Raw genomic sequence first — 22842 nt, forward strand, 5'->3', positions numbered from 1 at the left:
GGTGAAATTTTATCAGATGCAGATGGTATATTATTTATTTTTAATAATAGGTATAAAAAGTAAATGTATGAATTATTGAACCTGAGGTGGGTATTTGAAATGCTCAAGCTGAAATTCCAGTTAGTCTGTGGAATAGTGAGACTGAAGGTGCAGATGTGGGGAACATGTACAAAGTTCAAGGTGGCAGCACCTTGGAATATTCCCCTTATTCTGAGGAACAATGATCTTGGAGTTAGAATATATAAACAGCCTGTTGGGAAAAACACTTTGATGGCACTGTAGAGAGTGTTGAGGTTCACTGTATTTCTTTTGCATTCACCCTTTATTTTTTTAACTTGCTGGCCTTTTTAACACTTGTCTTGCACTCCTGATTGATAACCATTTTAAGGGTTGTGTGGGTTATTTAAGGTTATGGATGACTTCATCTAGTAGAGTGAAATTAAATCAGGAGAGAGAAATTAGTGAAGGATTTGTAGAAATGTATTGTTTTAGTTCTATAATATTCTGGAATATCAGGTGAATCACCTTAGCAGTTAAAAAAGAAGAGGTCTGTCACTTGGTACAGAGGATTAAGGCTGTGAGCTGTTGTTCTTGTGGTGCACTATTACCTCAGCCCTCATTTACCTACTATGTGACTATCAGCAATTCACTTAACCATACTTTGCTCTTGGGTTGTCCCTGAAAAGAGACTGTGTGCCCACTGGGCTTACCTGGTCAACAAATGGGTTTTCTTTGAAGAAAATTACTCCATTAGTAGTGTTCATTGAGAAAAGGTATTTGGATGACAGTGGAATTAAAATAAAATGGGAATTTAAATATACTACTTTACTGAGTTTCTATTTCCAAATTAAAAATATAGGTTGTTGACATTTTGTTGAGGGATATCTCACTGAGTCTCATGGTAGAGATTATTTCATCAAGTGTTACATTTATTGAGTGCCCATTTTGCCAGGTACTGGAATGAATAAAAGGGGACAGTTTTTTTGATAGAGGTCAGAGTTCTCAGTGGGTAAAACTATTCCCCTTTTTCTTGACAGTACCGTCTTGGAGTTATGATACATAAATATCAACTGGTGTGGGGGTGAGGGGTGTCTGCCTCCTGATAGAAAAATAAATCCTTATTTTTTATGTTGTACACTGAGAATTGATTAGCTACACTGCTTTGACTTGTTGCCTAATTAATTGTTGTATATACTATTGAGTTAAATTTGACAATGAGTTCTTGATGAGTTTGACTTCCAAATAAGGGACCGCATCCAAAAATATGTTATACTTGTGAGAAATCTTGCTTGTATATTTTATAACATAGTACAGAAAAAAATGGTGAAAATGTATCCTAAGTAGATTTACCACCTGCCCCACTTTGCGAGGGACAGTCTCTCTTTGGGCAGTTGTGTCCTGACAAAAAAAATTAAAAATGGCAAATGTCCTGAGATTTTAGGACAAAATTATTTCCTATATTTTATGTAATAGTTGCATAAAACAGTTATTCTGTATCTAAAATACCTAAATGTTATAAGAAACAGAATAAGTAACTAAAATGCTACAAGAATAAGCTTTTATTTAGGCAAAAAAGATAAGTTATATCCTTTGTACTGACCGTGGGTATGTGTCGGCCCGTAAAATCTGATGTTTGTATCGAAAATGTCCCACTTTGGCCATTTGAAAAGGTGGCAACCCTAATCCTAAGACAATTTTTCAAAGAACCATAAAAAATGCACCATCTGTATATACTTAGGACATTTAATAATTATTATTTTTTTGGGATTTGTACACTTGCTGACACAAACCAAACAGACTTTCTGGACTAGAATGTTGTTGAACTATAGTATTTTCTTGTGGTCGTTTGCCACATTTTCATAAATATGTAAAGTTTGGCCTACTAGACAGGGCCTGTATGCACAGAAAGACTTTTGGTACAGCTGCATTGACTTTCAGTCCTCAGAATCATATAGGGATTGAAGTGAGGAATATTGCTCTCCATATAGACATGCTATGCCATTTTATTTGTGTTATTACAATGCCTTGTAAAAGAAGAAAAGAAAAACAGAGTGTAGACACAGGGAAGATGTGATTGAGAATTGATCATTTCTTGACTATGATCAGTAAATTCTGTATTGGTGTGAATCACACTAAGCAAATCAATGTTTCTACTGTATGACTATTAGTGTGACATCATAAATGCTAGTATTTTTTTATTTCAGCCTGGAAAACTTACTGAAGCTTTCAAGTACTTCCTACAAGGCATGGGATACAGTAAGTACTTTATTTATAGAAACTAGAAATCATTGTGGGTATGTATACAAATGGATGTGTTTATACTGCTTTATAAAATCTGGGAGTAATATGATAGATGCAGAGTGAAATCCAAAGGTCTGACTTTGAGAAATTGCTTACAGGATAAATTGGATTGGCTGCTGTCATCTAGTTTAGTTCATCCCATCCAAATTCTGCCATGCTGTATCATCCTCATGCTAGATAGTGCCTCCTTTCTGGAATACTCTTTTTCTTTCACAGTGAGTACATGAATAGGAAATTTAAGTTTTCCAGACAACTAGTGGTAAAAGAATACATAATACATAGAGTGCACTGATTACATTCTGAAATAATAATAATAATAATAATAATAATAATAATAATAATAATAATAATAATAATAATAATACCAACAATAGCAAGTTTGTTACAGTATGGTACTTATGTGTGAACCTCACTATTGTTGACAATTCCTTTGCTGCTACACAGATGGCAGTCTCACAGAGCTGTGCCAGCAATCTTCTGAATACACTTAAAAGCTGTAACAAATATGATATTGCCACAAAAACAAAACAAGTAAGAAATGCAGGCGAGTAAATTTTCAAACAGCTTTTAAAGGTCTTTTTTGATTAGCAGTACACTTCATTTATGGGCACCAGAAGTTGTTTTATACCTCTTAAAGGGTATTGGCACTTTGGATTGATTTATCACACTGGGGATGGGGAGGCTAACCCCTCCAGTGTATTATAAAGAATTGTGATTGGGACTCCTCTATTAACTTCACATTGCTTATGCATTCTCAAAAAGGATTCCATGAAATGTAGTCACTTGAGTTTCATGGAGAGTTTCTTGGAATACATTTCTCAAATGTATAACTAACTGCTTATAATCACTGACTCAATCATATTCTTCTGTTTCTTCTACTGTTAAGGTGAAAATTATATTTTGATACCGGTTCCTTTTCTCTCTGCAAGTCTTTAACTGGCTACGTTAAAAATTATTTCTTCTCATTTTATAGTGATTTTTATAGTGATGACTTGGCTATGATGTTGGGCTTCTTTTATTCAAAATCTTTTGAAAGTACAAGTTATGTGTAAGGATTCTTAACATAACAGCAGATCTTTAAAGGGAGGTCACTTTACCAAACTGTCGTAGCATTTAGGTTTAGCTACCTTACATGTCTTCTTTCAGTCGGTTTAATTTCCCCATGTCTTTTAGGTTTCTAATACCATAATGGGAATGGACCTCATTCCTAAGTCAAAGTATGATTATAGTTCATGAAATGAGTATTTTTACAATCTTTGATGTTAGCCAAAAGTGCTTTTCAATGCACCTGCAGTATGCCCTTGATTCACTCCATCTGCTATTCATATGGAGTTACATGTATCGGGAGCATATTTAAATAAGGCTGTAAAACCCATTACTCCTTCTATTATTGGAACTGTCTGGGTATCCTTCTTCCACATTGCCCTTGTTTCTGAATGCATATCCTGGTATTTTTTTGACTTTGTGTCTCTCTGTATGAAAGACATTGTAATTACTGGGTGCAGCAATTTCAATGATCAGTCCTACTTTTGTCTTCTTTTCATGGACTACTTTATCTATTTTTCTCACATCTGTTTTTTGAATTGTTAGTAATGGGTGATCCAGTGTGATATATCTTTCATCATTCTCTATAATTCTTTGTGGCTTATGTTTCCAATGCTTCTCATCTATCTCAATATTGTAATGTTTGCACAATTCCAAATGCAATATTGTTGCCACGTTATTATGCCTTTCAGTATGCAGGCCTTCTGCCATTAGTCTATCACACCCAGCAACAGGATGTGTGCCTGTTTCCATTTCTGTTTTACAGAACCTACATTTGTCTGTTTCTCAAACAAGTTCAATGGACATTGTAAACCAACATATATGTAGTCCACTACCCTTGGCCGCTAATATTAATCTTTCCTCTTTTGGTTGAATTCACCTCTCCTTAACCATTCCTGAGTCAGATCCTGATCAACATGAGGTTGCTCCAGGAGTTTTCTGTACTCTGCAACTATATTTATACCTTTTCCATATTTCCTGCCTTCTCAACTGATCCTTCTCCTTATATTTTTCTTTTGTTTTTTAGCACATACATTTGCTGCCTGATTTTTGTCTACTTCTAGTTTGGTTTCCATTCCCGTTTGACACCAGTATGCTTCTGCTAAACTAAACAAGGAATTAATATTTGATTTGTCCCTTTCATGTTTCAAAACTTTGACTATGTTTGGATCTGATAAGTCAGCAGATATGCATGCAGTCCTATAATTTCAGATTTGTACATGTAGTCAGTTTTGAGGATGCTCATACTTCCTTCAGAATGAGAGCTATATAGGTTCATAGGTTCATACTAGGCTATCTGCCCTAGGGCATTTATAAGCCTAGCCAGAGTGCGTGTGGCTTTCACCACCCCTTAGGATGAGAATACTATGCCCATTTAGGGTTTAGTTTACTGTGCCTCTGTCTAGTAGTGACACAGAGATGACCCCCGGGGTAAACCTACGATCTCCCATCCACTCGTCAAGATTTCTCTTGAATAGAGTTAGTGAGGGGCTCTGCCTAACATGGATTGGGATTCTGTTCCAGAGTGTAGGGAGTCTCTGGGTTATGAATCTGTCCCTCCAGCACATCCTATTTATTTCTGTGTTGAGGTTTAAGTCTCTTGCTCTCGTGGCTCTGATGGATTTGGATTTTCTGAGGTGGAGCATGTCCATTAATTCCAGATTGGACATGGCCTTGTACGTCAGGCACAGGTCACCTCTGAGTAGGCGGTATGCGACTGAATAGAGCTGGAGTTTTTTCAGTCGGGCAGCATATGACATATGTTTAAGACCCTTTATCCTCTTGGTGAGGAACTTTTGGGGTCTTTCCAACTGCTGCAGGTGTCGGGTAAGATGCATCCCAAATGGGGCATTGTACTCAATCATTGGCCTGATAAGAGAAGAGTACAGGGCACAATGACCTCTCTTGATCTAGATGTGAAACCCTTCATGATAAGGTGGGCAATATAGAAGGTCTTCCTAACCACTTTGGCAATGTGAGTGTCAAATGAGAGGTTACTGTCAACCTGGGTCCCTAGGTCCCTGATTACCTCTTCCGTACTTAAAGGATTACCACCTATGTGGTAATTTGTGGGTACCTTGTTTTTCCCAAAGGGTATGACTATACATTTTTTGGCGTTCAGCTTAAGGCCATGGCTCTAGCACCAATTATCCGTTTCTATGAGGCCTCTCTGAAGGATGTTTGTGTCCGCTGGAGTATCAATTATGGCGCCCAGTTTGCAGTCATCTGCGAACTTTGTCAGCCACAATCCTCCTATGTTTGCCTGTACCTCGGAAAAATAAATGCCGAACAAGAGGGGTCCCAGGACTGAGCCCTGTGGGACACCGCTTGTGACTGGCTTAAAGTCTGACATAGCTCCAGCAACTCTGACCTTGTGGGTTCTGTCCTTGAGCCAGTTTGCAACCCATCTCGTGACATATGGGTTTACATTTAAGCTGGTGAGTTTGTCTATGATGCCCGAGTGGGGTATTGTGTCAAAGGCTTTGCAAGGTCAAGGTAGGCTGTGTGAACTGCCTTACCCTCATCAATGGCCTTAGTGACTGTTTCAAAAAAGTCGACCAAGTTCAAAAGGCAGGATCTGCACTTGACAAAGCCAAATTGGGTAGGATCCAATGTCTGTAGGTCCCCAATGTCTTTGTTTATGAGTTCCATAATGATCCTCTCCATAGCTTTGCAGACCAGGCTCGTCAAGCTTATGGGGCGGTAATTTCCAGGGTCCGTAGAAGCACCGCCTTTGTGAAGTGGGACCACTGTTGCCGACGCCACTCTTTGGGTACGTATCCTGTAGTAAGGCTAAGATTAAACAGCAGCCTTATGTGTGGGTTTAGTTCCTCTTGGAGTTCATGTAGCACACAGCCCGGGACACCGTCTGGTCCCATTGATGCTGTGTTTTTAGCTTTAGAGAGGGCGGCTCTCACCTGGGCATCTGAGATGTTAGGGAGGCTACACTCTGCTGGGATAGTTATTTCTCCTTTTGGGGGGGAGGGGGAGGAGAAATTTGCACTGAACCTGTCTGCCAGAATGTTGGCAATGTCAGTGGGTTCAGTGTATTTTCTGTCATTTTGGGCTAACTCTGAGCATATCTGGGAGTTTCCACCTAGGTTTCTAACATAGCTAAAGAAGGCCTTGTGATTGTCTTTTGTGTCTTTTGCGATTTTTCTCTCAAAGTTGGCCTTGGATGATTTTATGAGTGATCGTAGTTTTTTGCTAGTACTGATCAGAGATGCCTTCCCTTTTAGGGATTTTGCTCTGTCATGTAGTAGCTTCCTCCCTCTGTTGTAAAGTTTGTTTATGGCTGGGGTCCACCAGACTGGGCGCCTGCCTTTGGGGGAATGGGTCTTGGTTTTATTTGGGATTGCATGATCCATGCATTCTTGAAGGTGCCCGTAGAAGGCATTTGTAAAGGATTCAGCAGTGTGGGTTATGGTTTCCACTGGCCCAGGGACCTTGAAGGATACCACTTCAGTCTTAAGAAGTGTGAAGTTGGCTTTTGAGAAGTTCTTCACTGTGGTCTTTTGTGCAGGGGGTGGGGGCGGGATGTGGATTTCCAGTGAGATTAATTTATGGTCTGATCTTACCAATGAGGGATATACTTCCGGTGTGGAGCATTTTGTCCCCATGTTTGTGATGATATTGTCTCCTCTTGTGGGAATGGTGACTAGTTGTTCCATTGCATTTGAGTTTATGAATTCTAGGAACCTTTGGGCTAGGGTGTTTGGGCTTGAGTTATGTTCCCAGTCTATGTTTGGGTAGTTGAAGTCTCCCAATATGATGGTATTCGGAGAGACATTCATACTCTCCAGTGTCTTCAGGAAGGCTGTGTGGGGTTCCTGAGTTTGAGAGGGTGGTCTGTAGCATTCTACAAATTGTAAGGCAGTTTTGCCTATGGTTAGTTGCACCTGGATGGTCTCCGATGCGTCGTGCGTTGCCACTAACCTGGAGGTGTGGGTATCTTTAATGAATATGGATACTCCCCCTCCTTTTGTGGTTCGGTCCAAGTTTTGGGGCCGGAAAGCATGATATGAGGTAAAACCTGATAGTGCTGGGGTGCTCTCAGGAGCCTTGAACCAGGTTTCAGTCACTGCACAGACATCGATGTTCTCCATATTGAGGAGGGCTTCGAGGGTGTGCATCTTGAGGTTTAGACTTTTGGCATTGAGCAGCATTACCCTTATTTTTTTTCCACTTGTGTTTTCTAGGGAGGTAGGTTTGTCATTTGAGCCTTGCCTAAAAAGGCACTATGGGGTGGCAAGAGCCTTGGCCAATATCCGGAAGCCCAGGGGTGACAGGTGCAAGCCATCCCTTGCGAAGCAGCATGGCTTGTCGAGCATGTCATCCCAAGCAGACAGACATTGGATCCCCTTAGAATGACACCAGTAATTAAGCCAATTGTTAAAACTGATCATTTTGTCTTTGTACTGTGGCATCATTCTTGGTGAGGGTAAGATGCTGCTCAGGGTCAGGGTCATACCAGCCTGGGCTACATAATCAGAGAGCTCCTCTATGTCTCTTTTCATGTAGTCCAGGGAGGTATGTCTCAGGTCGTTCACAACAGCATGTACAATAACTGAGTCATATTTGTACTTGCTGTGGAGTGACCTGAGTGCTTGTGTTATGTGGCGGATTCTAGCTCCCGACAGGCAGCTTACTGTGACCTTTTCCTTGTTCAGTCTGGTTTGCGGGACATCAGTGTGTCTGACTATGGAGTCACCTATTACAAGTGTGTCTGGCATGTTGTTTGGCCTTAAGGGCTGTGACTGTTTAGCACACTGACTTTGTGAACTATGTGTTGCATGTGCTATGTCTTGAGGTGGCGGTTGCTTGGGTGTCTGCTTTGGAGGCCTCTGTTGTTTTGGTAGATTTTTAAACAGCGCCTCCGGGTATGTTTTTGTGTGTTTATGTGTTTGGTTTGCAGTTGTGATAGTTCTATGTGAGACTGGGTTTGTGGTGTGCGTGGTTACCTTCTCCTCCTGAATGGTCTTGCCAGTACTGAACTGAGAGAGCTCAGCCTCCAGTTTGGCTATATAGTTGCATCTCTCGCATATATTTGTATTTGTTGGGAGGAGGAGAGGGTTGTCTGTGTACATGAGGCAATTGTAACATTGCCTCAAGATTCCCAGATTCACCAGCTGAACAGGAGAGGACGCCAGCAACTGACCCTTCGACATGCTAGAATAGTGAAAAAGATTGCTGTGTAACTGAGTCAGAAAGGAGCTATAGGGAAATGGGTAATCAAGGGAATTTAGGTGAATGAAGTACTTTCTTTTGTTTGAGTGCTTTACCTGTATAAAAATGCTTTAGGAGCAAGTGCTGAGCTTTTCAGTTAGAGTATAGGCTGTTTAGATTGCAAGTAGAGCAGTTCTAAGGGAAAAATTGAAGAGTAGACTTTACGGAGCCAGAAATAGTTTAAACTTGATTAACGGCTGCCCGATGCTGCTCTATGAGCAACTTCGCTAATTCGCTAAAGCGAAAAGCGCAAAAACGGGCTTTATAGCAGGGGGTTGAAAAGAGCCAGGAATTGACCCAAAATGGCCAATAAACTACAAGTTGCTGGGCTGGAACCACTCCTCTAGGGACAAATAGGTTGCTCAGTGCTCCCACTCCCACTGGTGAACAAAGAAGCTTCCTCTTATCCAAATAAGGATATGGATAGCACAGGAACTAAGACAAAGCCCAGAGATCAGAAAAATCTGAAGACTGGACTATTCTAGTTCAGAAAAGCGGGAAAACAAGGATTTTTTTTTTTTTTTTTTTTTACAGAGAAAGGAGAAAAAGATGCAGTAGCAAACAGTAAATGCTATAAAACGGCTAGCGCACTTGAGTGTGTTCGCCTAACAATTAAATTAAACAAAAATAACTTTTTAAAGTGCTAACAGTTTAAAATCTACACAGGTACAGTAAAAACAATATGCAGAGCTGTTTTTTAGGCGAAATGCAGTCGAGATGCAGTAATTAAAGCGAAAGCCAGGAAAAATACTTATAAATCCAGGAAAGTCACTCTTTCACTCTCTGCTGCTTGTAGAACTCTGCAGGACACCACGAGGAGCTGTGCTGAGTCTTTTACAAGTGAAAAGCGGCAAAAACGGGCTTTATAGCAGGGGGTTGAAAAGAGCCAGGAATTGACCCAAAATGGCCAATAAACTACAAGTTGCTGGGCTGGAACCACTCCTCTAGGGACAAATAGGTTGCTCAGTGCTCCCCACTCCCACTGGTGAACAAAGAAGCTTCCTCTTATCCAAATAAGGATATGGATAGCACAGGAACTAAGACAAAGCCCAGAGATCAGAAAAATCTGAAGACTGGACTATTCTAGTTCAGAAAAGCGGGAAAACAAGGATATTTTTTTTATCTTTTTTCACAGAGAAAGGAGAAAAAGATACAGTAGCAAACAGTAAATGCTATAAAACGGCTAGCGCACTTGAGTGTGTTCGCCTAACAATTAAATTAAACAAAAATAACTTTTTAAAGTGCTAACAGTTTAAAATCTACACAGGTACAGTAAAAACAATATGCAGAGCTGTTTTTTAGGCGAAATGCAGTCGAGATGCAGTAATTAAAGCGAAAGCCAGGAAAAATACTTATAAATCCAGGAAAGTCACTCTTTCACTCTCTGCTGCTTGTAGAACTCTGCAGGAAACCACGAGGAGCTGTGCTGAGTCTTTTACAAGTGAAAAAGTGCGCAAAAACGGGCTTTATAGCAGGGGGTTGAAAAGAGCCAGGAATTGACCCAAAATGGCCAATAAACTACAAGTTGCTGGGCTGGAACCACTCCTCTAGGGACAAATAGGTTGCTCAGTGCTCCCCACTCCCACTGGTGAACAAAGAAGCTTCCTCTTATCCAAATAAGGATTTGGATAGCACAGGAACTAAGACAAAGCCCAGAGATCAGCAAAATCTGAAGACTGGACTATTCTAGTTCAGAAAAGCGGGAAAACAAGGATTTTTTTTGTTTTTTTTTCTTTTTTTTACAGTGAAAGGAGAAAAAGATACAGTAGCAAACAGTAAATGCTATAAAACGGCTAGCGCACTTGAGTGTGTTAGCCTAACAATTAAATTAAACAGAAATAACTTTTTAAAGTGCTAACAGTTTAAAATCTACACAGCTTATGTTGTTGAATGCTTAATCTTTGGCACCTAAGTATCGAATGCTTACAATAGTGAATGGCCACATCATCGAATTCTTTCCTCGGGAAAGAATTTGCGTGGCCATTACTGGGGATTTGCCCTTTCCACAATGTAGAGCGATCTTGGAATTGGTATATTTAGTCAGTGTGGTATGGAGGGCACAGCCCCCCACATTGTGGGGTATGGGGGGGTATGTTTGGGTGTGTTTTTTTATTTTGTTTACGGACAGTCACCCAAATTCTTTCCCGAGGAAAGAATTTGATGATGAGGCTGTTCGCTATTGTAAGCGTTCAACGCTTAGGTGTTGATGATTAAGCATTCGACAACCTAAGCTGTTGATGTTATGATATGCTTTGCAACAGTGTGCAATAGATTCTGGTCTGTTCTAATACTGCTCATTGCTTTTATCACACCTATCTTTCTAAGTATTTTTGTTGATCTGTTCCCATTTCTATACTCTTCCAACAGTGACACTTCTTGTCTTAATTGCTTTATAGTTTTCTCTGTTTGATACTTCCATGATGGCATTTTTCTTCCTTCTTTTCTATTATTACGTTGTGTGTTTATGGTAAGACTTTTTCTGTTACTGATTTTGCTGTACAGTAGTATACCTATTTATTTTTGTTATATCACATGGATTTCTGTTGATAGACTTGATTTCTGTGTTCATTTGTTTTATCAGATGTCTAACATTTTGGGTCTTATTGACTTCTTGTAATCTATTTCTTTCATCAGTCTTAATATTAGTCTATCCATCTCTATTACATCAAGCAACTCTTCCCTTAGATCTTTTTCTTCTAAACTGAGGAGACATTCTTTATACTGCATTTCCTGCGGGCATTCTACAAAAGTTCCAAAACATCTTCTTGTGATACATTGTGTTCACCTGTGTCTTGCGTCATCTGTTGCTCTTTCTTATGGGAACTCACTGGCCTGTAATTCTACAACATTGACTGTGTCAGAGCTGCCACAGTTTCCTGCTCATTCACTTGCTGTGCAACTCCAACTGAACTTTTATACTGGTTTCCTGCTGAAATCTCCAGAGTATCTTAATATAGCAACTGATCAGATGTTCCCATTCCATCTGTTTCTCCTTAATTTGAGGGTTTTCTGTTCCATCATGCTGTGACGTTACCGGATTTAGATTTTTTGACTAAATCCTTCACTTCACAGGCAATCCATAACTTCAGCTTCTATTTCTTTAACTTCTCGATTACTAATCCTCTTTTCCCCTTTACTTACCTATTTTTTGTATTGTAAAATGTTCATTATCTTGATGCCTTTGACTGTATTTCTCTTCAAATATCTTTGGTGCTGCTTTTTTATTAGATTAGTTTGTTTTCTCCTTTGCATAAATATTGCACCATATTAAATCTGTTTTTCTTTTCCATGTCCATATTTCTTCTTCACATGTCTCCTACTCCACCTGTTTCTCCTTACTTTGGGGACTCATTCTTCTATCATGCTGTGACGTAACCTGTGTTAGACTTTATATACTAAATCCTCCACTTCACAGGTAGTCCATAACTTCAGTTTCTGTTTAACTTCTACTTTACTAATCTTCTGTTCTACATTCTCCCTTTGTGATCTTATTTTTTCTATTGTGAAATTTTCCATATCTGGGTGCCTTTGAATCTATTTCTCTTCAGTTTTCTTTGGAGCTGCTTTTTTGTATTGGTTAGTTTGGCCTTCTCCTTTGCATAAATATTATACCATATAAGAACTTTTTCTTTCCTATGTCCATGTTTCTTTTTTATACCTTTCAAAACTCTCTAGATTTTGTTATTTATACTTTTGCACTTCCTTTTCCAAATGGCCCACATTTTTTTTGTCTATATGATATTTTTCATGAATCTGTTGTATTAATGAACACAAATACGCATTTGAAGCTTTTGACAGTTTTTCTTGTGTAAGTATTTTTGTTTCTTCTAATTTCTATCTTAATCTTTTTGAATATCTTCTATATGGAAATTCTGGGCTTCTTGCATAATAGTAACTGCACAATTTCTTTCTTATCCTCAGTAGCTACTCTGTCATCTTTATGGCTCTTTTTTGGCCGGTCAGTTTTTGTGTTTTTTGTGGATTACTATTTCCTTCTACATTGGGGGGGGGGGGGGGCTAACCCCATTTTAGGAATATTTCTGTGTCTTGATTCTGCACTATTATTTTTTTCCAGTCCTGGCACTAGTGCCCCTACCAGGAATGGGCAAATTTTTTTATCTTGGAACTTGTGCACCCAGCTGACCTTTTTCACAGTGAGAAATTTCTGTCATCTGTGGAGATCAGTGCTGGTATCACATGACTGTCCCACTGAACCTTGGTTGGCGTGAGAGGAATTCATAATGAATATAGCATTACTGCAAGGCTTCCACATTTTTTCAAGCCACATCTGGTCCTGATGGGAACTTCTGATTGTAGTAATCTACTGTTGTACAACTACGTATTACTGTTAAATCAAAACTTGTAAGTTTGTAAAAGTGTAATATATTAAAAGTCAAATGTACAGTTCTCCTAGGGGATGAAAGATGATAACTGTATTGTTTCAGTGATCTCTTTTCAAACATTTGCTGTTAAGGGTAAGCCCACTTATAAACAACTGAATTATTTCCTTTGGGAGGGGTCACAGTAATAGTAAATCAAAACATTTGGGAAAATACCCATGCAGTATTCTCATAACCCTCAGATGTGCTAGTCTGTCATTGTACTTTGCACGTAACATGCACTGTTTTGTGACAGTATGAACAGTAGACTAATTGGCAACTTCTTTAATGTCTCATCTGGAGAACTTTTCTGAAATATGCTGTAGCTGTAGCCTTAGTGCCTTCTTATTGTGCCTTTCTGTGGTTAAATATAATGTGGCAAACTAGGCCACCAGCTGCTTTACCACAAATCCCTCTCATCATATACACTGATGACATAGCAAATTAAAAATGTACCCCGTCACATGAAATAATCAAAAATGAGTTTGAGGAAAACCACCATTTATTTGCTTGGTTAATTAATTAAAAATAATAATTTTAAACACCAAGATTACTAATACAATAATTTTTAGAACCCAGCCAAAGCTTTTCAATGTGTTTCATCATTGGAATGTACTCTGCAATAGCCAAATGCCATTAGAAACCATCAGGCATTTCAGATACTTATGAATCAATGACTTCATGCACCATGTAGAAGTAAGTAAAACCAAATCATTGCACTTCTTTTTCAAGCAAAAAAAGAAAATCTCTTATTTGCTATCCTACGAAGGTAGGATAACAATCGATAAAGGAGTAACAGTAATACTCATTTGTTAACTAGATAGGCCAACTGGACATATACAAGTCCCTTTTCAAGGGTGACCCAGGAGCAATGTCTGGTTAAGTGACTTGCTCAAGGTGATGGAGTCAGTAAATTAGGGTTGATGGAATCAAACCTTGTACCAGAGGAATTACAGCTCACAGCATTTGTGCTAACTTCCAGACTCCTTTTCCAGCTAGAATGTGGACTAAATTTAATTGCTTCTGCCTCAAAAGGAAACCTATTCTCTCTACAAAATTCCTGCACTTTGCCCACAATGGGAAAACTGGTGCCTTATACTCACAAAAGCTAAATGGCTCTAAATCCTAGAAAGAGTTAAATTACTTCCAAGTTTGTTAATCTTTTAAGTTATTACATCCGGACTCTTTCCCATTTTTATTAGTCACTGCACCCAGTGTACCTCAGACTATAACCTTAGGTCACTTCCATCATCAATACGCACAACTAATTCATCCAAGATCAGTTCATGGAGCACAGGTTTTCTGTGATAGCAACACAAAGTCTGGAATTCTTCACAACTGACTTTTCTTCTTTTTATCTTCTCTTTTTTTCTTTTTATATCTTGTGTGACATTTCACACTTGTAGAATAAGCTCCTTCCCTTAATACAAGGCCAACCTAGGGTTACCACCTGTCCCAATTTGCAAGGGACAGTCCCTCTTTGGGCAGTTGTGTCCTGACAAAACATATTAAAAATGGCAAATGTCCTGAGATTGTAGGACATAATTATGTCCAATATTTTATGTAATAATTGGATAAAATAGTTATTTCTGCATCTAAAATACCTAAATGTTACAAGAAACAGAATAAGCAACTAAACTGCTACAAGAATAAGCTTTTATTTAGGCAAAAAAAGTAAAGTTATATCCTAACCGTGGGTATGTGTCGGCCTGTAAAATCTGATGTGTGTCCCGAAAATGTCCCACTTTGGCCATTTGAAAAGGTGGCAACCCTACCGTTAAAAAAAATGATTAGAAGATGCCTCTTGAAATACTTTCAACAGTGGTATAACAAAACTTCCAGTCAAAAAAAAAAGAATATCCCTTTCCTCTTCTAAAAATTGAAATGCCTCCTTGCAAATGCCTTAAAAATCAAAGGAAGACTGCAGTAAGATAGGAGCCAAATTGGTCGATTGTGTAGAGGGATTAACAAGACAAATATGGCAGAAGACTTGGTTTCATTCTCCTTTGAAACTCCTTTATTCAGCGTGATTGATGCTAGAATGCAAAATTATTTAATGCCCCTCTTGCTAGGAGTCATTCGAAATGTCACAATCCAGGGCTCTCGGAGGCACCAGATATACAAAACAAGCACTTCAGAATTTACTCGCACCAAAACTTTTATTAACACTCAACAAAATCACCACGTTTTCATCCTTAAGCAACAGGACTTCATCGTATACCAGTTCCTTTGAAAATTACAATCTTAAATACCCCATTACCATTACAAATGTAATAAAATAATATTAAACAATTAACTAATCCTGCATTTACGTTCTCTAGCTACCCAAGATACATTTTAATATTGCAGAAAGCATTTGTACTTATAAAAAATAATCAATGCAGTAGTTTAAAACATATCTTAATGCAAGGACCAAATGGAGATGACCAATAAATGAAACTTCTGAAAGTGCTTGTCAGTAAAGAAAACTTTTAGTACTTGTCAATGTTAAAATAAATGTTATGGCCTAAAAAAAAATACTAAATCAATCCACAGACAACATTGCCATCTAGTGGCCATAATGTAAATAAACTGTATAACTCAAATAAATGCCATTCCAGTACAACAAATGCAAAACATTTTTTTCTAAAAAAAGTTTCAATAAAATCTATACACTGTATAAATTATAATACAGTATAAATTAAATAAGTAGAATACAATGGAGCAAATTTGCCACCAAATAAGAAGGAAAAATGTTTTGCATTTCTTGTACTGGAGTGCCATTTATTTGATTTGTACAATTTATTTATATTGTGGCCACCAGATAGCAGTGTTGTTTGTGGATTGATTTAGTAATTTTGTTTGGGACAAAACATTTATTTTAACATTCACAAGTACTTTTAAAAGTTTTATTTATTGACAAGCACTTTTAAACATTTTATTTATTGGTCTTCTCCATTCTGTCCTTTCATTAACGTAGATCTTAAACTATTGCATTAATTATTTTTTTATAAATACAAATCCTTTTTGTTATATTAAAATGTATCTAGGGTAGCTAGAGATCATAAATGCAGGATTGGTTAATTGTTTAATTATGTTTATTACATTGGTGATGGGTGTGATAAACTGAGGGGCTGCCAGCCCAGCCAGATAGAATTTTATAAATAATTCTGTGTCATTGTAAACATTAACATGATCCACAGGCTTGTTTGACAAATGTAAGAAAACTGTGTATGTTCTGAGCTTCAAAAATGTAACCACAGTGCACCCTGTTGGAAGAAAGCTGATGAGTAAAGCATTTTATGACTGTTTGATCTCAAGCTAGGAGACAGAATGTCTGGGCTAGGAAATTCTTTCTGTTGTTCTAATACATAGATAATTACTAGGTTTTACATATAAAGTGTCTTTTATTGCTGTGGCTTCCTGACAGGTGCAGATTACAAAAATAAATGTTAACATTTTAAGTTCTGTGAGCCTGGGATACTTAAATAGAAGTGTTAAGAATGATGTAATCTGAAATGATTCAACAGTAATGTGTATTATCAATTTAAGACTTTCTCAGAGAGAATTTTGTATTTGGTTCTGAAGCTGACAACAACTCACCAGCACTTTGCCTTTGCTCTGTAAGTAGTATTTACAACAGTGATTTCTCTTAGAGATACATAGAAATATAGTCAGATTAGTCTAGCTGTTTTCTATATTTATGTCAGACTGTCCTACAATGTTGTTTTAAAGTATTTCCTGTGATTTCTGAACTCTCTAATGTCATTGTGTTACATGAATGAGTATTGTCTTGTATTTTTATTATTTATTATTAAATATTCTAAACCTTTCAACTGTTGCTGTTTTGTGTAGAGATAAGTTAAGCTCTCAGAGTACTTGCATGTATTTGGTGATACTGTATAAGCCACTGCAATGCCCTTACCCTGGGTTACACTTACTTTTTGGATAACAGTAATATTACACAGTGGAACTGGACACCCTTTGGTAAGGGCCTTTATAGTAGCTGATAAGAGTAGCTGGTGGCAGTGGATTACTACCTTATACCATGGGCAGAAGGGGGCATAGCTAGTGAACCTGTACCAGCCTTCCCCAGGAGTGTCTGTGTGTTTGTATATAAACCAAATCTCAAAATGTGTGTGGGTATAAGCTACTTGGGCAGGCACATGAAGTGCTGGTTGGGCAGACAGGGTACTGAAGGTTTTGGCTTGACTACTCAGCTGAGATATGAACCCTATAGCTGTGCTGGTGGGGAGTCTTATTGGGGATCTGGAGAGAAAGGAAAAAAACAGCCCCAGACTGACTGTGATCTCTATGTGCTGTTAAGGGAAATTGTACTTTACTGTGTGTGTACATGTTATCCTTCCCAATGTGCACGCCCCTCACTGGTGCTAATGGTGAGGATTGAGGGTGCTAATGGTGAGGATTGAGGCTCCTTGATTACTGGGCCAGTGCATGGGCATCATAATGGGAACGGGGTATTTAAGATTGTAATTTTCAAAGAACTGGTATCTGATGAAGTTCTATTGTTTAAGGACAAAAACGCTGTTATTTTGTTGAGAGTTAATAAAGTTTTGGTGTGAGTAAATCCTGAAGTGCTTATTTTGTATATCTGGTGCCTAAAAGTGCCCTACTTCATGGATTGTTGTTGCTGCCCGATACAGTCTTGGCGTACTTGTTCCTCTTGTTTTTTGAGTCATTCAGAAAGTAGTACCTTTCACAGAAGTTGAACCAGAAGAGGAAGTTTATTTATTTTGTTTTGTATTATTTCTAGACATTGTGTGCTCTCTTTGATGATTTCCCTTCATTAATCCTCAAGACTTTATCTTTTCTCTCTTGGGTCTTATTGGACTGATGTAGGTAAAGAGAAAAGTGCAAAAACAGTTTCTTGTCATTGAAAATGAGCAGCAACTGCAAGCAATACTTTTCATAATTCTCTGATTGAAGATCTATTAAAGATCTTCAGTGAAGAACAGTAAATTGTTAGTGTACATGAGGCACTACACTGATGGAATAAAGCAGGATGTGAAATAATGTAGGATATGAGAAGAACTGAGGAATGGTCCTGGGAATTATGGTTTGTATCAGTGCTGTGCAAAGCAAATAAGGTTCAGTGCAGTGCTGATGTGAGATCACCACTCATCTTCAAACTGACTTAGGAACAGCTGACAGAAATTTCTATCCAGGAAAGAGAGCAAATAAGGTAGGTAAACCCAAACATTAATGTTTTGACTTAATGTTACAGTGATACTTTCCAAAGAAGATCTAATGGAAAAAATCAGCATCTAAAGTTAGGATGTGCCTATGTGGCAATCAGCAAGCAAAAGTCTTCAGGTGGGCATATATCTGAAGAGCCTCTTGTGCCTTGGATCATCCCACTACACCTGATGGTACCAGGTGTGCTGGGGTCTTCAGTGACACTACCAAGTGCATGAGAAGAAAAGCATTAGGGACCATTGCTATAGCTAAAAGGCTAGCGAGCTTAGATGTAGATGTATCTACTTCTTTGTCCATTTGAAGGGAAGAAAACACAGGAAAGAAAATGGAGATGAGAGAGAGATGAGAGTAGGTGGTGGAAGAAAGAAAAACACAAAGGCATAAGGAACATTATTTTATGTATATCTTTTTCTCCACCTTCATGTCTTGTGGCCATCCTTCTGCCACTTGCCCATTGATTCCCTATTAGCAGGGCAATAGCTGTTCATGGCACAGTTATCATACAGTAAGCCATGAAAAGTGTTTTTATTTTATGACCTGCCATTCCCTGTCAGCTGATGTGAAGTGCTGCTATGCTGTTGCCTGAAGGAGTGTGTTTTCCAGCCCATGCCCTATGAAAGATGCCGCATTAACACAACTTGTTAGAGCCAAGCATGTCCCCAGCTCATGGTGCTCCATGCCATACACTTCTGTCTCCAGTAGGTGTCATGATTGCAGCAGGCCAGACTACCTCCCACTCTACCAGCCATGCTAACATCTACTGCTCACTCCCACCCTCCTCCTCCTTCCTGCTCCTCCAGCACCTGGGTCATTAATCAAAAAATCTCACGTGATCTGCATAATAGTCAGGACTTCGTCCCTCTATGCCACAGAAACAGGCAGGAAAATCACTCTTTGAAATAAATTACTATGTACTCTTTGAAGCAGATGCCTATGATTTTACAGCAAGGACTGATGAAAATGCCTCACTTGGCTATACACGTGATTAAATTGGTACACAAATGAAGCCAGAACCCAACACTCAAGCCATGATAGACATCTCTCGTTCATCTTTATGCTCTACAAACTTCTCTCCTTAAGATTTCTTCAAAGTTAAGTTGGAGTTTTGTTAGGGAGGCCTTATAACTTCTCACTTCCTACATTTCTGCAGACTTCTACAGAGTTCTTACCCACATATTGTAACCCATTTCATGTTGTTGCAGTAAAGTATATGGCCTCCCCTTTAGCCCTTACTAGACAATTGCCTGTTCATTGTCCTGCCCCACTGATGCAGGCAGAACTGGAGCCCGAATATCAAAGTTCAGTGGCAAAGCAGAAAACAAAAAGAAGCATGTACCAGCAACACCTTTAGTCACCAGTCCAGAGGACATCAAGGGCATATGGACAGAGTACTTCAAGAAGTTACTAAGTAATAAAAAGAATTATGAAAAAGAGATCTTGGGCATAATAGGGAAGAAACGGGTTCCTGAGGAGTATGCAGAGACAGGCATATCCCAGACGACTATGAAATAAGCATTCTTATACCACTGTACAAGAACAAAGGGGACATTCACAAATGTTATCAGTATGGACATATCGCACTCCTGTCAAGCTGCATGAAAGGACTGGAAAATGATCAACGAATGAATACACAAAGTAGAAAGTAAGATGGTGGAGGAGCAGTTCTGTTCAGATCAAGATATGGCACAACTGACACAAAGTTTGTAAGTTGACATTAGTGGAGAAGTAGCTGGAGATGAGAAAAGAGTCCAACTGGGTATTCCTAAACACGAAAAAATTGTATAGCATGGTCCCAAATTTGATTTTGGCAGTCCTGCAATGGTCTGAAGTCCTAGTAGCATTGGTAGAATTAGCACAGGTCTTGTACAAGGACTCAGTGACTCAAGTGTAAACAGTGTTTGGATTCACAGCGGGTACTTTGTGGGAATGGGTATGCATCATGATTTGGCTCTGAACCCTCTCCTGTTCATACTGATGATGGATTACCACACCAAACATTAGAGGGACTCGATCAATAAAGCTGCTTTATGCACATAAACCTGGGCCATGTAGACAGAGTATCAGAGGAAACTGAAGATGCAGATGGAGTGTCTGAGATAAGGTGTAAGATGTGCATGACTGGACAGATGAAAAACGAGGGTAATCAGACTGAAAGCCAAAGTAGCACCAGTTGCAGTGAAGGTCGAGGAGAGCAGATTGTGGTGGTTCAGTTAGATGTGCATAAAGGCAGAATGCAGTTTGATAAAGCAGATTTGAGAGAGGTAAGAAAAAGGCAATAGGAGACAAGAGTGTCTTGCAAAGAGATGTATGGATTGCATTAGATGAAACTGCAGTAGCTGGGCATGACTGTTGAAGTTAGAAGAATGATGGAGAATTGAGAGAGGTGGCAACATTTGACATGACTCCCCGAACCAGTATAAAATTGGGAGGGGGGTGATAATGATTCCCAAAATGTATGGAATACCCTTATGTTTTCTCTGCCTCATTTCCAGCATTTAACATCTTTCCCCTTTCCTTCACATTCTTTTTCACTAGTGCTAAATTCCATTTGTGTATCACTCACTAGTAGGTATTCCATCTTCCAGTCAGAACCATTTTTTTCTTTACCGCATTTACTCATCAGCAAGGTAGAATGGCATTGATATCACACAGACTTTGTCCAATTAACTTTGAGCTGCATTCTGACAATTAAGGTTGATTAAGCCTGGGTTAGGTTGAATGTCGCCATCTTGAAGAAGTCTATGTAGGAGGAAGTATAATTTTGTAAGGATTTTTTGAGTACGGTGAGAGAGTGTGGTCTGTGTTTGTATGAGGCACAGCAGTCTAATGAATTGTTTTCTATTTATGTTTGTTTGACTTTTGGTGTACATTTTCAGGTGGCATATGTGGTGGGAGTGATGGGAGAGGGTGTCATGAAGCAGGCATGGTTATTATTTTCAGTAATAAAGGTACCAGAAAGGAGTAGCCAAAGGTTCTGGCCGAGTAAGAGGGGAATAGATGTTAACACTGTGGTATGGTTCATTATACAGACAAATTATTTGCTGGAATTAATTGCTGTGTAATCAGGTTAGGCTAACATCAACAGCATGTTTGTTTAGATAAGTCCTGTTTGACTCCAAGCTCTTGTGAAAATGAATCATCTGATTAATTCTTATCCCTACCTATGTTATGCTGATACCTACTGCTGCCCTCAGAGCCTTGTACTTAAATGATTTAAAAGTAAAAACTTGTGCAGCACTCCAACTATAATTGTAGTACTGAATATTGTATAGGAGATACTGGAGATCCGAGCTTTAGAAAAGGAAAGGAGTAAAATTACATACAGATAGATGGACTTTGTGGGAATAATACGTGGAGGACTGAGATTTAAGAGCAGGCAGTCATTTTTTTAAGCCCAGTTTTATTGAATTATCACCTATGGCATAGGCAAACTTTTAATTAAGCCATGTTAACAACTTCACATTTACAAACATTATAATTCACATTTATTGTTGTAAATCATATAAGCTAAGCAACATTGCATAAATTATTCATTTCCTGCCTTCTCTTAAACCTCATTCCTTCTCCAAAACATTTTTCTGCATGTATCATTCCCAGTTTCCATTGTTTCTATGTGATTTACTACTATCCTTTTCTAAATATTTCATTTGCTGTTCTTTTATCTATGTTACATATTTACTACTTCAGTTATAGCTGGTTTAGATTTTGATTTCCATTTTGTAGAAGTTGTTTTTTGGCAGCCAGCAGAATCAAACATAATAAGGCCTTTCGGTATGTAGGTAAATCAGATCCTGTATCCCAGATCAAAATTAATTTCCTTACTTACACTCATTTGCTCACTCAGTATTACTGACAGAGTATTCTGTAGGCAATTTTTAAAATCTCCCAACTCATTACAATCCCAGAACACATGTTCCCAGTTACATCTTTATTCACCATCACATCTCCATTTGCCATCTACATGAGGAAAAATTATTTGGAGTCTGCTTGGGGTATAAAAGTAGCTATGCAAACACTTTCAGGCAAAAGTCCTAAATCTTCTAGATTTTGCTGCATATTTGGGAGCCATACATATATCCTCCCTTTGCTTCTTTGTGTATTGCATTTCTAATCATTCTTTCTAATATTTCCTGATCTCTTCTGATTGATTCCTATAGTTATCATGCAATATTTACATGCCTTACTAATTATCCCAAGGGAAGGTGGTAGCTGAGCAATTTATATAATGTTGGAGTGAATGCTAATGGTTAAAATTAAAGAAAACATATATGTAATATATAATGCATAACAATGAAAATGTTAATTTGGTTTGTTTTCTCTTTTATTAATGTATGTACACCTAGGTCTTTACTGATATCATAATAAAAGTATTAAAAAAAGCTTTGACACAGTCAGTAATTCCCTACTGATTAGTAAGCTTTGACACATAGGCCAGGAACCTCCATGTACCTCATGGTTTCAGTTATTTGACAATATATGGCAATTAATTAGTTAAATGCAGTGTCTAAGCTGTTCTCACTGAAGAAGTATACCCCAAGGCTCTGACCTCTATTGTTCACTACATTTGTAAATAGCATGAGGCATCATTGTGACTCACTTCAACTTACGTGGAATCCAGATGACTCAACAATCCTTATCTCAGGTCACTTCAACTTTATTTCTGAAGCAGATCTCTCATCTAGATTTCATAAAAATG

General features: G+C 38.4%; 1 protein-coding gene across 5 annotated transcripts in view; it reads left to right on the forward strand.

Moving 5' to 3' along the window:
* The window catches only part of NDRG4 (NDRG family member 4), a 1570634-nt gene that overhangs the window by 1519810 nt on the left and 27982 nt on the right, over positions 1–22842 (forward strand). For all 5 annotated transcript variants that reach the window (XM_044081333.1, XM_044081334.1, XM_044081335.1 and 2 more), the window contains one exon: positions 2205–2256. In XM_044081333.1, the coding sequence (XP_043937268.1) occupies positions 2205–2256 (52 nt within the window). The remainder of the gene's footprint in view (positions 1–2204; positions 2257–22842) is intronic.

The sequence above is a fragment of the Protopterus annectens genome, chromosome 8.part0, assembly GCF_019279795.1.
Source record: "Protopterus annectens isolate FY-2018-M chromosome 8.part0, PAN1.0, whole genome shotgun sequence".
NCBI classification, from domain to species: domain Eukaryota; kingdom Metazoa; phylum Chordata; order Ceratodontiformes; family Protopteridae; genus Protopterus; species Protopterus annectens.